General features: G+C 36.4%; 1 protein-coding gene across 1 annotated transcript; it reads right to left on the reverse strand.

The window, feature by feature from the left end:
* Positions 1-9: 9 nt before the first annotated feature.
* Positions 10-7955, reverse strand: LOC112522118 (phosphoacetylglucosamine mutase). Its single transcript, XM_025131197.1, has 10 exons — positions 7919-7955; positions 5300-5373; positions 4944-5209; positions 3870-3989; positions 3023-3165; positions 2687-2932; positions 1650-2050; positions 1194-1369; positions 569-665; positions 10-440 (listed from the first exon to the last, which is right to left on the reverse strand). The coding sequence occupies exons 2-10, from the start codon at positions 5358-5360 to the stop codon at positions 286-288; spliced, it is 1665 nt and encodes a 554-aa protein (XP_024986965.1). The 5' UTR covers positions 5361-5373; positions 7919-7955; the 3' UTR covers positions 10-285.
* Positions 7956-12153: the final 4198 nt, after the last annotated feature.

A 12153-nucleotide genomic window follows, 5' to 3' on the forward strand; every position in this document is an offset into this window, starting at 1 on the left:
TCCACATGTTCAATTTTTTTATTGAATAATTTAAAAAACACATAGTTTAAATTAATCTGCCAAGAGATTAATAGTAAAAATGGTTAATGTTGTAGCTCAAATTGCAAACGATCAAACAACTTTTCGATTAACCTGGATATCCAACCTGTTATGGCTAGCCGACTATAGCTGACTAATCCCAAGACGACCAACTGCATTGCAGATATCCTAGAGTCGCCGCATTTAAACCTCCGCAGACACAAGTCTTTTATTGTACAAAAAATGTAAAAGCCTTCACCAACTTGTTTAAGAGGCAGTGAAGCCAAGAAACTGATCGACAAGCTTTGCGACTTGAGTCGCGAGCTCGTCTGCTGCCTCCTGTGTGTTTGCCTCTGCGTAAACTCTCACAACGTCCTCTGTTCCCGATGGTCTAACAAAACATCTGCCTTGTGGGTATTTTCCTGCGCAAATAAACTCCCATTTTTATAATCATTGAATAGAAACACCCAACTCTGAAACACCATAAAGATCTGTTGGTCCACCAATCACGCAAAGTCACAACACATTTTCATTTATATATGTGAATTACCAGTTATCGCATTTATGGCTTCTTGAATGCCAGGGGGCTTCTCAACACTAGTTTCTGCATAATTCGTCACCACAGCACTTCTATCCGCAACTTTTACCTGGGATTTATGACTGAATTTAGAACCAACATTCAATGAAGCAAGACAACTACACTACCTCTTTGGGGGTAGAGGTAAGGAGTGCGTACATCCTACCCTTCCTTGGCCCTATGTTTGTGTAGAATATACCGGGTTTGTTTGGTAAATGCATGGTTTGAGCAAAGAAACTGATGCGTAAGGTTAATCTGATTGGTGTAAAAAACTATTCGAGAAATCGTCAAATAAGTACTTGGTTAGAATACAGGTGTGCAATTTCCTCTATTTGTATGTTTTTGCTTTCACTTAACCAGCTTTTCAAATCTTTATCGTTCCTCGCTTCTCTCTTACTCACACTTTTCACAAGCTAGGGAAGCAAACAACCATTTACCCTTAGAGGTAGAGGTTAAGTCTGCGTGCATCTTACCATCCCAAACCCCACCTCAGGTGGGATTTTGTTGGGTTGGGTTTGGTTTAGTGATGTCTAAAGATTTCTTTTGTTCATCATCACCATACTAAAAAAGGATGCTGGATGGTAACAGTTCGACTGACCTTAAGTTGTCTGCTTGGTAGATCATGGTAAAGTTCATTCCACTTATCGACCGACCATCCCATATGTTGTAAAATTGCTTCAACCAAAAGCAACCCGCTAAGGGCGTCACCCACCGCTTGATTGATCAGCTTAGTGACTGCCCATAGCCTCTTAACAGCATTCTGCTTTTCTAAACCTCAAGAAAACAAACAATTTTAATTGCAAAACCAACCATCTTCTGTCCTTCAATGAATGTCTAAAGTAACAAACAAAGGGATTCTTTCGTTAAAAGACCTTCTGGTAGGTTCAAGAATGCCACTACTACTTAATAAAAGAATGTCACTTCCATGCACATGAATGCCTAGAAACCTTCCAGAAGGTCGTGAATCTAAAACACTTGGCAGGAAGCTATTTGGATAAATAACCCCAAACAAAAGGTAGGGTAGTTGAAGTCGAATTCAAAATAAAGGAGTTACCTTTTGCCGTTGAAGAAGGATCGTTCTTTCTACCCTCTAACCAATATAAAAATTGCTCCGAAAATAATATGGTTCCGTGACCATTTGCTTCAAAATAGATACCAATATCATACTCTTCTGCTTTTCCATGCAAATACTTCACCCCAGTGGGTGTAAATATGACTTGTAATCCCAACTGGTTTAGATATTTGGTCGATGCACCATTAGCATAAGCTGTTTGTACAACACCAACACGGGGTTGGTATTCATTTTTATCACCGAGAATACTCAGCTGATCTTTGATAAATAAAGCAAACAATGACAAAATCTTGTCCCCATCAACCAGTTCAATTTTGTTGTTTCCGTTTGGTATAACTGTAAAGTATACGAGACGATCAGCATCTCCATCTAAACTTGCACACCTGAAACACTACAACCATTGAAGTCACTACTCTTATTTACCATTTGCTCAAATCAACATTATATCATGGGTATGTAAAAAGATAAAACATACAAATAGCTGAATAAAAAAACTTCATCAAAGTTGAACCAAAGCATTTCATTGAAGTACTTACAAGTTGAACTAGGTTGGGATGATATATCCTATGAACACATAAAAGCCAAGTCTAGAAATACCGATATCAAAACAAGAAATTACATGCAAAGAGGCATAAAATGGAGACAAACAGAGGAGACAAGTACTTAAGAAGAAGAAAATAAAAGGGATAAGAGTGGACAAAAGTAGAAAACAGAATGCTGAAACTCTTTGGACAGTCGTAGCGTAAATATTTTATGTTCTTACAAATGTGCACATCAGAGATATCCAGGTTTTTAAGTGTTCTTTTTCTTTTCTTTTTGGCTGTGCAAGTATTGGATGTCACGAAACAAGAATTTAAAACGACAAGAAATAGGCCAAGCCCTTGAAAGAAAGCAACTCAAGCTGCACCCAAGTGAATATTTTCAATTTTAGAAAACAGGTATACACCAGGTCCGTGTTGGTTAATTGCCTCATAACAGTTGATATGATTTCTGACATTAAAAAAAGGAAGATGGCTCACCTTATCCCAACATCAGCAGGACCAAACCCCTCAGGAGCAACCTTCTCTTTCTGTACATAATCAGCACCAACTCCTTCATTTAGTATACCACTTTCACCTGAATTACGGATTTCTAAATGCAACCCATTTAACTTTTCTTTGAGAACTTGAAGCTTCTCCCCACCCACTCCATTTGCACAGTCAACAATCAACTTCCCAACTGGATTATTATCTCCACTCTTCTTTGGTATCAAATCTATCAAGCATCTAATGTAATAGAATTAAAGAATGAAAAGTAAAGAAAAAACTACCCGTTAATTTGTCTCTTTATGCCATTGGGAACCACTCAAAACCAACCTGAAAGAGCTGGAAAGCTGCTCAAAGTAATCAAGCTCAGATGCTTTGAGGCCCTTGTTTCTGGCACGAACCATCCAATGCAATTGTGGAGTTGTGACGATTCCCATATCAGTTGCAACAGCTCCAGCTACTGAACAGATTCCCTGGAATTAAGCATCCAAGATTAAAGTAAATGATTGTGTCTACATTTATAATTAATCCTGTTTATCAATGGCAAGAGAAAGAGATACTCCTGTTCCATGAAAATTGCCAGGCATTACTCTTTGAGAAGTATATAAAATGCCCCTCAGTGATGGCAGAATAAGGAAATATTATGAGTCCAAAGTAGTAGCATCAATGTATTTGTAACATTACTAACTGGTCAAGATGCAAATTAACATGAAAATTATTGAGGAAAAAAATGTTGCAATTTCAATGGGGGCATTCTAGAGAAAAAATTGTTGCAATTTTTCATGGATAGAGGAGTATGGACAAACATTTCTGAGCCTAGCTGTAGCTTAGTAATTAAATGACAGTTCATAATAGAAACATGATATTCGGAAGTAATTAAAAACACATTTCATATTAAAAAGAAGCAAGACTTCACAGTTCAGTCATCCGAACCAAATATCTGAACGAAGTGCTATGACCTCTATTCTATAAAGAAGAACTGCACTTTTTTTCTTACTATCCTAATACATAATTGAGATGGTTTTCCAAACATATAAGTGCTGAAAAAGGTAGTGTTAATTTGTGGTTTGCATTTAGAATTAACCAGGTGCAAATTTTGAAGAAAATAATGTAGTTATTTTTTGAAAAAGATCCAAGTGTAATACAATCTAGCACACATTATTTTGAGTAGTCTTACATGCTTTGCAGCCTTGACAAGAGATTCACCGCTAGGCCTGGTGTCTCTTCCTAATAACACCGTTGCTGCCTTTGCTCCATCAAGTGGTATATTTTCCTTCTTTGCAAATTCATTTATCAACTGTATTAAGAATTAGAAAAAAAACTGAAGTTGAGGAACTTGCAAAAGGCTTCAAACATGACTGGACAGAAAAAACGAAAAAGAACACAATTTCACACAGCTCAGTGTCTTGGTAAATTGGAAGATCATTTTACATAAAATAAGAAAACACAATAAAAGATGCACCTCAGAAGCTGCTCCTGATACAGAAGCTACTGACACAATTCTGTTCTCTTTCTGTTAAAAGACGAAGAACTCTTAAGACAATAAGGTAAACTCGTACATCACTGCCCAGCTAGGATTTGTCACGTGTTTGGAGCTTACTTAGATAACTTAGAGGTTCCGAGTTCGAATCTCACACTTGTGATTTAAGTAGCGAGTTACCACGGATGCATCAGAGGGCAGGACTTCACATTTGGATGAGGTTTCCTCAGTCTTATCACCACATTTATTATTTGTATTTAGTATTTAAAGGATCAAGTGTCCGAAGATGGGGGCGAGGGTCGGAGAGCCACCAATGGATATTGTGGTTCTGCAAATTGTACTTCCTGATACTGTATTTGATCAATGGTAATGTGGTATGTTACTCCTTTGTGATTAAGACGTAAAAGTATGAGCCATGGAAACAGTCTCTGCATGGTGCAAAATGCAAATGATGCTTGCAAATTCCTTCAAACATGCAAGGGACCAAATCAGGTGAGCTTTAAGCCATTGATGAAATTTGATCATATGGCTTCTTCCATGATATACAATTCATTGAAGTTACTTTGTTTCCATGGTTGTTGCGAAGTTGCTAAAAAGTATATAAACAGTTCTGTAAGATCTTCTTTCGATCAATTTGAAGCAGAAAAACAATAAAAAAACCCAAATCTTATTTTGAAAACTAGCCGAAGTATTTCAACCTAATCAGGTTGACCTTAATTGTGAGAAATTTTTTGAAATTTAAAGATGTTTCCACACAAAACATAGAAAAACCTGGATGAGACTTTCAGGATCCGGGGCATTAGCAATAGAATCAGCAAATGGCTCCCAATCTTGAGTTACCATTCCACCGCTTGGGTCAGCAATTTTGACGCCATTATCAGAGACTTTGTTGTGTGAAGCAGTGATCATCAATCCAATCACAGATCCGCCAGTCTTTAATGACCTCAATGCCGCAAGTATTCCAATTCTAAATACCGTTGATTGTAGGATCGATGCGTCGGCTCTGAATCCAGCAGTGCCATAAGAGAGCTTAGTTCCTTCAGAAACGGAATTGAAAACTGAAGACAGTTAGTTTTTTGACATTGGAGAATAATTTTTTTGTCATGGATTCGATAGAAAGATGAGACCTTTTGGAGGTGGGAAACTAGAAGCCGACTGAAGGAGCATTGATTGTTGTTGTTTGTTCATCCTTCCTTGGGGCCTGTTTGTATTTTTTTTTTCCAAATTATATCTTAATAAAGATGATGAAGAATAAGACAAGTCAGGCATTTTTACAAACACTTGGCATCATAACTAAGGAACTCTAAAAAGCTATGATGATTGATGATAGACATATCTTTCATTAACTAGAACAGTGTAGGCAAAACACAAAGAGAATCAAAATCCCAATTCATATGGTAAGGAAAAAACAAAGAGAACAGTGAAATTTCCATAACTGAAACACAATTTTTCACATCAATCAAACAACATATAAATCAAAAACATATTTCAAGCAATAGGAATCAATTACTCACCAAAATAAACAAACCCAAATCATCAAAAGCCAAACAGATAAATGAAATTGCATTGTTCATACATGAAATCATATACGGAGGGAGAGTGACGGGGCCTTGAGAAAGAGACACTGATGTGCTGACGGCAATGGAAATGGAGAGTTGATGACAAGAGAAATAGAGAGGAATGAGGGTAAATGGGCAACAAGATAAAGTAGGCATACAGTTGCAGAGCATAAGCTGGACAAATAAACAACACTACTTTTTATTGGGATAAAAGCTTCTTACCAGGTAACAAGTATGTAAGTAGAATCAACAGTCTCAATTATAGAAAATTATTATTTTAACCCTCTATGACTATAATTTGTTCGATAAATGTTCCGAATAATAAAAGAACCTTAATTTTTGAATTACTTAAAGAATAATTGATATAGCGTAATGATAATATACAATGATTCGTTATTAGCTTAAAATTAGAATTAAGATGATCTATAATTGCTCAGGGATATTGGTTTCTCTCTATAACTAAACGATCACCTTCACATGATCCACAAGGCTCAAGGACAAGTTCCCACTTCATGGAATAACATTCTAAACTTTCAAGGACCAACTTGCGGGACATAGGAAGAACTCTTTAATGGCCAGACACTGGGAGTATTCACTATTTATACTGTAAATCAAACCAAAAAGCTCCAGTGTATCCCACTCGAAAGTAGGGTTGGGAGTGGCTGTTTCCATGAAGACCCCTAGCTTGTGAAAATATAGAGTCAAAACTCCTCAAAGATATGTACCCAATAATGTTGATCACTAGATACAGTATCACAGATTTTGTTGGAAAGTTCCAAAACAACTTATATGCTAAACAGTATTGCCAAAGCTACTTGGATTTGTGTAGCAAGGCCAGAGAGAACTTTATTACGACATAAAAAAGATAAGTATTTATGTCGCGTTAGCTTATAAATTTACAAGTAGTTTCACCCAATTTAATAGACAAAGACACCCTCATGACAAATGCAACCAAACAGGCGTAATATAAGACTTTAGCACAGGCACAAAAATATTGAATGAGCACATCATCACCTCAGACAGATTTGATCATTTGAAACAATGTCTAACTATAAACGACATAAAGTTCTCGACATCAAAAGGTAACATATGTTAAAAGATCAAATGTATATACATCATATATGTATCTTTATACATATACTAAGTGGAAGCACTTATTCTTATGAAAGATAATAACTTGCATTCATTGGTTTTGTCATGAAATTTTATGTTCCAAATCTATGATAGGTCTCATTCTACCCACTTAATTAATTACTTTTAATTATGGTTTCTCCTATATGAATGTTTCCCCCACATGAGATCAGTTTAGCTCCAACAGTAAATGAGAGCAACATGAAAATTGATACCATAGTAGAGTGTGACACAATGGTATGGTGAAATGTATTCGAGTAGTATTTTTCAGGTGTTCAATTTGTGTTTTTGTTTTAATTTGGCTGTTTTATTGATCCTCTATTTTGCATTGGTATCAGGTATGACCTTATATACTAAGAAACTGGAAGCAATCAATTATATGCTAAAAAAACTAGGATACCTTTGAATTCAAACTGGTTTGCACATCAACAAAAAACTATGAATGATCACAGATCACAAATTCTGCCACATGAAATATCAGGTTGATGATTGCAGCAAATTGAGATTGAAAATCCCCTAAATAAAGCAACATATATAATAAGCACCTAAGGCTTTACACAAACAGCATTCATTTATTGACAAATTCCAACTGCATTATGTCAAAGGGTGGAGCCACGGTTATCTTGAGGGTGGTCCTATTGAATCCCATAAAAATTCAATGGCTATTCCCCTACTATTGGCCTCCCTCAAACTGTCAAACAATATCCTCAATTAACAGGAATGATGCATCAATGGTGAGAATTGCAGTAACAAATTGTAGATATGGAAATTGGTTCAATTTCTTTGTAGCATTTTGGTTTTCAAGCAGGTTTTTGGACCAAGCAAGATCAAGTGGACTCAATTTCAGAAGAATTTTAATGGTTTCTTTGCTTGAATTGAAGTAACAACTAACAAGTAGAATAGGTTTTCTTCATCCCATAAACCATATGGGTTTAGGTTTAGGTTTAGGTTTAGGTTTAGGTAAGATCAAATTCACAAAATACAGTAAATTGAAAAGGGGGATCAGAGTCTACCGGTTAGCAACTAGCAGGAGCCAAGAAGTGAAGAAACTATTACCGATCTAGCGTCGTTCAGAGAGGCGGAGGGGAACAGATGCCGATGCGGAAGCGAGAGAGGGGCGGCGGACAAATGCGCGACGGTGATGCGATGCGGACAGGGGCGACGTCGTTCAGAGGGCCCAGCCGGAGGTAAGGTGGGTCGTCGATGAGGGATGAGTCGATGAGTAATTTGGGTAGCAAATGGTAGTTACGTGCATTTCAAAGGGCAAAAGGGTAAATACGTATTAACTTACGTGCCCTTTAAAGAGGGAAGATTGAAAAAGATGTCATAAAAAATTAATGGTAACACTTTATTTTAAGAATGTTTTATAAGTCGTCTAAAAATATTTTATAAAGTCATTGGAACATTTATATAAGACATATATTTATTATTCATATTATATTATAAAGCATGCTAAACGGTTATGTGTTGAACTTTATGATGTACATCTCCTCATGCTTTACGTACAAGTTTTTGAAGTTGTGTGAAACCGCCCACCCCATGATCCCTTTCTTTTCGACTTCCCACCCTCAATTCTCTCCTACGTCCCGCTCCTCTTCTCAGTCGGTTCTTCTGGTACAACATCTCCTTGTCACCAGATCGAGTTAGGAGAACGAGATGACACCCAGATTGCTCAGATGTGGAGAAAATCTAACGGCTTTCACATCAAGATGTTATTAATCATAGTATCGATGGAAATGTTCAAGTTCCATCTCCATCTCTACATTCGATCTCCTCCTCAAGTTTCCATACCACCAACCCTCTCTTGTTGGATTGTTGTGTCTTTGATGCTCAATGTAAACCCGATGATTAGATTTTTAACCTAAGTACCCAACCATGGGATCGAGCTGTGTAATCTCTGGCACTCGAACCCCTACAGCACTACTATTCTTCAAATCCAAGTATGCAACTCATTATTTGGCAATAAGGTGTTTGTCTTTTACAAGTACTCGACCACTCCCCTCGACTGTCGACTCTAGAGAATCTTACACTGAAAATCCACCGTATTCTGTTGCTCAATCTCCAATCTTTTTCGTCTTAGGCAAATTAATTGAAAGAGGTTCATTTTCTTTTAGTCGAAGCAGATAGACATTGTGGTATTTGATTTTTCAGAAAAGTGGAAAAAGTAATTTCATATCTTCAATAGGTAAGCGCCTATTCTTTTATAGCTGATTGTAGTTGCAGTTACTATGCAAAGGTACACAACTGACCAAATCATGTAATCAGGGTTGTGCTTTGACAGAAGGATATGGCAAAAGAGGGGTGTGCTTAAGGAGCATTGCTCCTGGATCATAAACTTAAAGTATCAAGTCTTATAATTTCTCGTACAGAGTGGCATTTGTATGGTTTGCTATCTATCTATCTTCGTATGGATTCAATCTTATGACATTTTTTGTTTGGATTCATATCATTCTTCTTTGAATTTATTTCGGATACAGAAGATGCTTGAAGACAACTTAATACAAATCACATGATCTGAGTAAGTTGCTAATTACTTGGAGAAGTAAAAAACAATTCACACCATTTCCAAGTTAAAAAAAAGTACACACCATTTTAACTTAAAAATTAGCAAAATCAAACAATATACCATGAGTTAAAATGTACAGATCAAGCCACAAGGGTGGTGTCTAATTGGTTTTAGCTTGGCTCCAAAGGTCAAAAGTACCAGGAGGTCCCATGTTTAAATCCAAGGAGGAATAAAATCCCCTTGTGGCCACAAAGGTTCAAATGCGATGACTCCGGGCTATCTGCAAAGCAGATGGTCGCCCTGGAATTAGTCGGCTCGCATAACGGGTATGTACAGATCATTTTAACTTAAAGATAAATTTATGATATTTAACGGTTTCCATGATTCTGCCATGAGCTTTTGTCTTATTTTTGTTTTGTTCAAACATAATTTTCTGATTTTTTTAACGGTGTCCATGATTGCAAGCTTATGTTTTTTTGAGCCACTGTTATGTATGTTTTGTTCAAACATAAATTTTTTATTTTTTAACGGTTTCCATGATTTTGCCATAAGCTGTGGTCTTTTTGGGCCATATGATACTATCATTTTCAGCTTATGTGCAAATGGAAAGGTGAAGTTGTTCATTGTAGCACTTCCAACTCCTTCGGTCTTATATCTTCTACCATTTAGTATTTCATTTGTATGAGACGACATGGCTTAGCTTCTTGGTAGAGTTACATGATTGGGAGGAGTTATTGATTTGAATGTGGTCCATTATGCAGGTTCCGAAAGCTGACAATATTATAGACATGAAAGGCAACGACTTTTGGTGGTTTAGTCAAAGCATCAATATCTCAGGGTAGTCTATATCCCTTTCGTCTCCTATACAAATATTTGTATATCGTCCAACTTATGATACGATCATTTTCAACTTATGTGCAAATCGAAAAGTGAAGTTGATCATTGAGGCAACTTCAATTACTTGTATGTACATGTGTATACCATCCAGATAAATAGTTACCAGAGTGTTCCTCAACTTTTTAATTTTTTGGGGAGTTCCCTCGAACCTCCCTATAATATATATCCAAGTAGGGGTGTGTGTGTGTATATATATATATACACACACACATACACATTACGAGGGTTAAATTAGTATTTTATCACTAGGGTTAGGTTCCGGTGAGAAGGAAAATTAAGGTGAGAAGCGTAAGAAGAGATCTTCATCCTTGGATGCACATTAGCATGAGATGCACCGAGATGCACCAGATCAATCCCCATATCAAGCGCGATTCATGGATGGGTTTGAGATTAAATGTGATCAATGATCTAGATCTTTTCTTACGCTTCTCACCTTAACTCTCTTTCTCACACGATCCTTCACCTTTCCCACGAAGTTTGAAAAGTTACACAATCTAAAGCTCCCATTTACTACCAAATTCCAAATACATCATATTTATTTTAGACCATTTCATCAACCATCCTTCTTTAGGCTCCAAGTTGAGAAACAAGAAGTTGCATAAATGATGATGTTGAGATGGACATGTGGTCGCACTGTGCTAGATAGGATGTCGCACACAGTTTTTAGATCAAAACTGGGATTTGACACTCAAGTTTTGAAATTATATCAGAACCCCCACTATTTTCATTTGCTTACATCCACCGTCTCTTACCCTAATGTTTGTTAACTTTCTTATGTTATGCATCCATATGCCATGTGCCTAGTGCATGAGGGCATATATGTCATTTTCTATATTTTTATAATTGATTTTTGTTATGCAAGTGTTAAAACTTGTGTACAAATGTATAAAGTATTTAAAGAAACAAAGGAACCCCCCATCTCCATCGATGAACCACTGCTTTCCTTCAACACCCACACTATCATCTCCCTGTGTTCTTTCGTACTTTTTCATCGTAATCATTATAACGAGCTACAAGAGGATTAGAAACCAAAAGGGGGTGGTTGTGGTTTTCTATAGTTAACACAGAGGAGTTACAAAAACCTCCTAACATGATTCAAAGGATTCAAACACATTAGTTTTGCAAATAAAGCTAGTAAATTGAGTATAAAAGAACACAACAAAAACTTGTGTTTTTAAGTGAAATGCTTCCACATTATATCAAGTACCTTGAAACAGCATTGCTAGAAACGTAACACATAAAAACCAGCAATAAACAAAGCGTGAAAATTTTCAGAGACACTACCATTGTAACTTTAATTCTGTGTGATGTGTACAAGTACAACGACAAAGAGAGAAAAAGGAAGGATCAATTGAGCAAAGAACGTGGTTCAATAAGGGAGGCTTTTAAACAAGGAGATTGTCAAAAGCACAACTCCAATAGAAATCCACCATTAACTCCGATCTCTTTATGGGTAAAAAACAAAATATCATCTTAGAGTCTGATCCAGAGTCCGAATATAAGGCTATGGCATACTTCGTATCAAAATAATGTTCATATATCAATTCTCAGTTGAAACTAGGTTATACATTAGAAACTAACAAACATCACCTTAAAAAAGTAAGAAAAATCAAATCATGCGTTATAAAAACCGCGCATTAGGTCATGGCGTGCCACAGGTATAACGTGGCGTGAGACACAAATCTTAAGTCATGTCGCGCCACGACGACTGTTGCTGCGATTTTTTTTCAAATATTGATATATATATATATATATATATATATATACACACACACACATTATAAATTTTGGATGTGAAAAAAATCTACATCGATTTATATTGATTTTAAATAACAATTACATATAATATGAATAAAACTAAAATTGATCAACCTTACATATCATAATT

This window comes from Cynara cardunculus, assembly GCF_001531365.2.
Source record: "Cynara cardunculus var. scolymus isolate 2C chromosome LG 11, CcrdV1, whole genome shotgun sequence".
Lineage (NCBI taxonomy): Eukaryota > Viridiplantae > Streptophyta > Magnoliopsida > Asterales > Asteraceae > Cynara > Cynara cardunculus.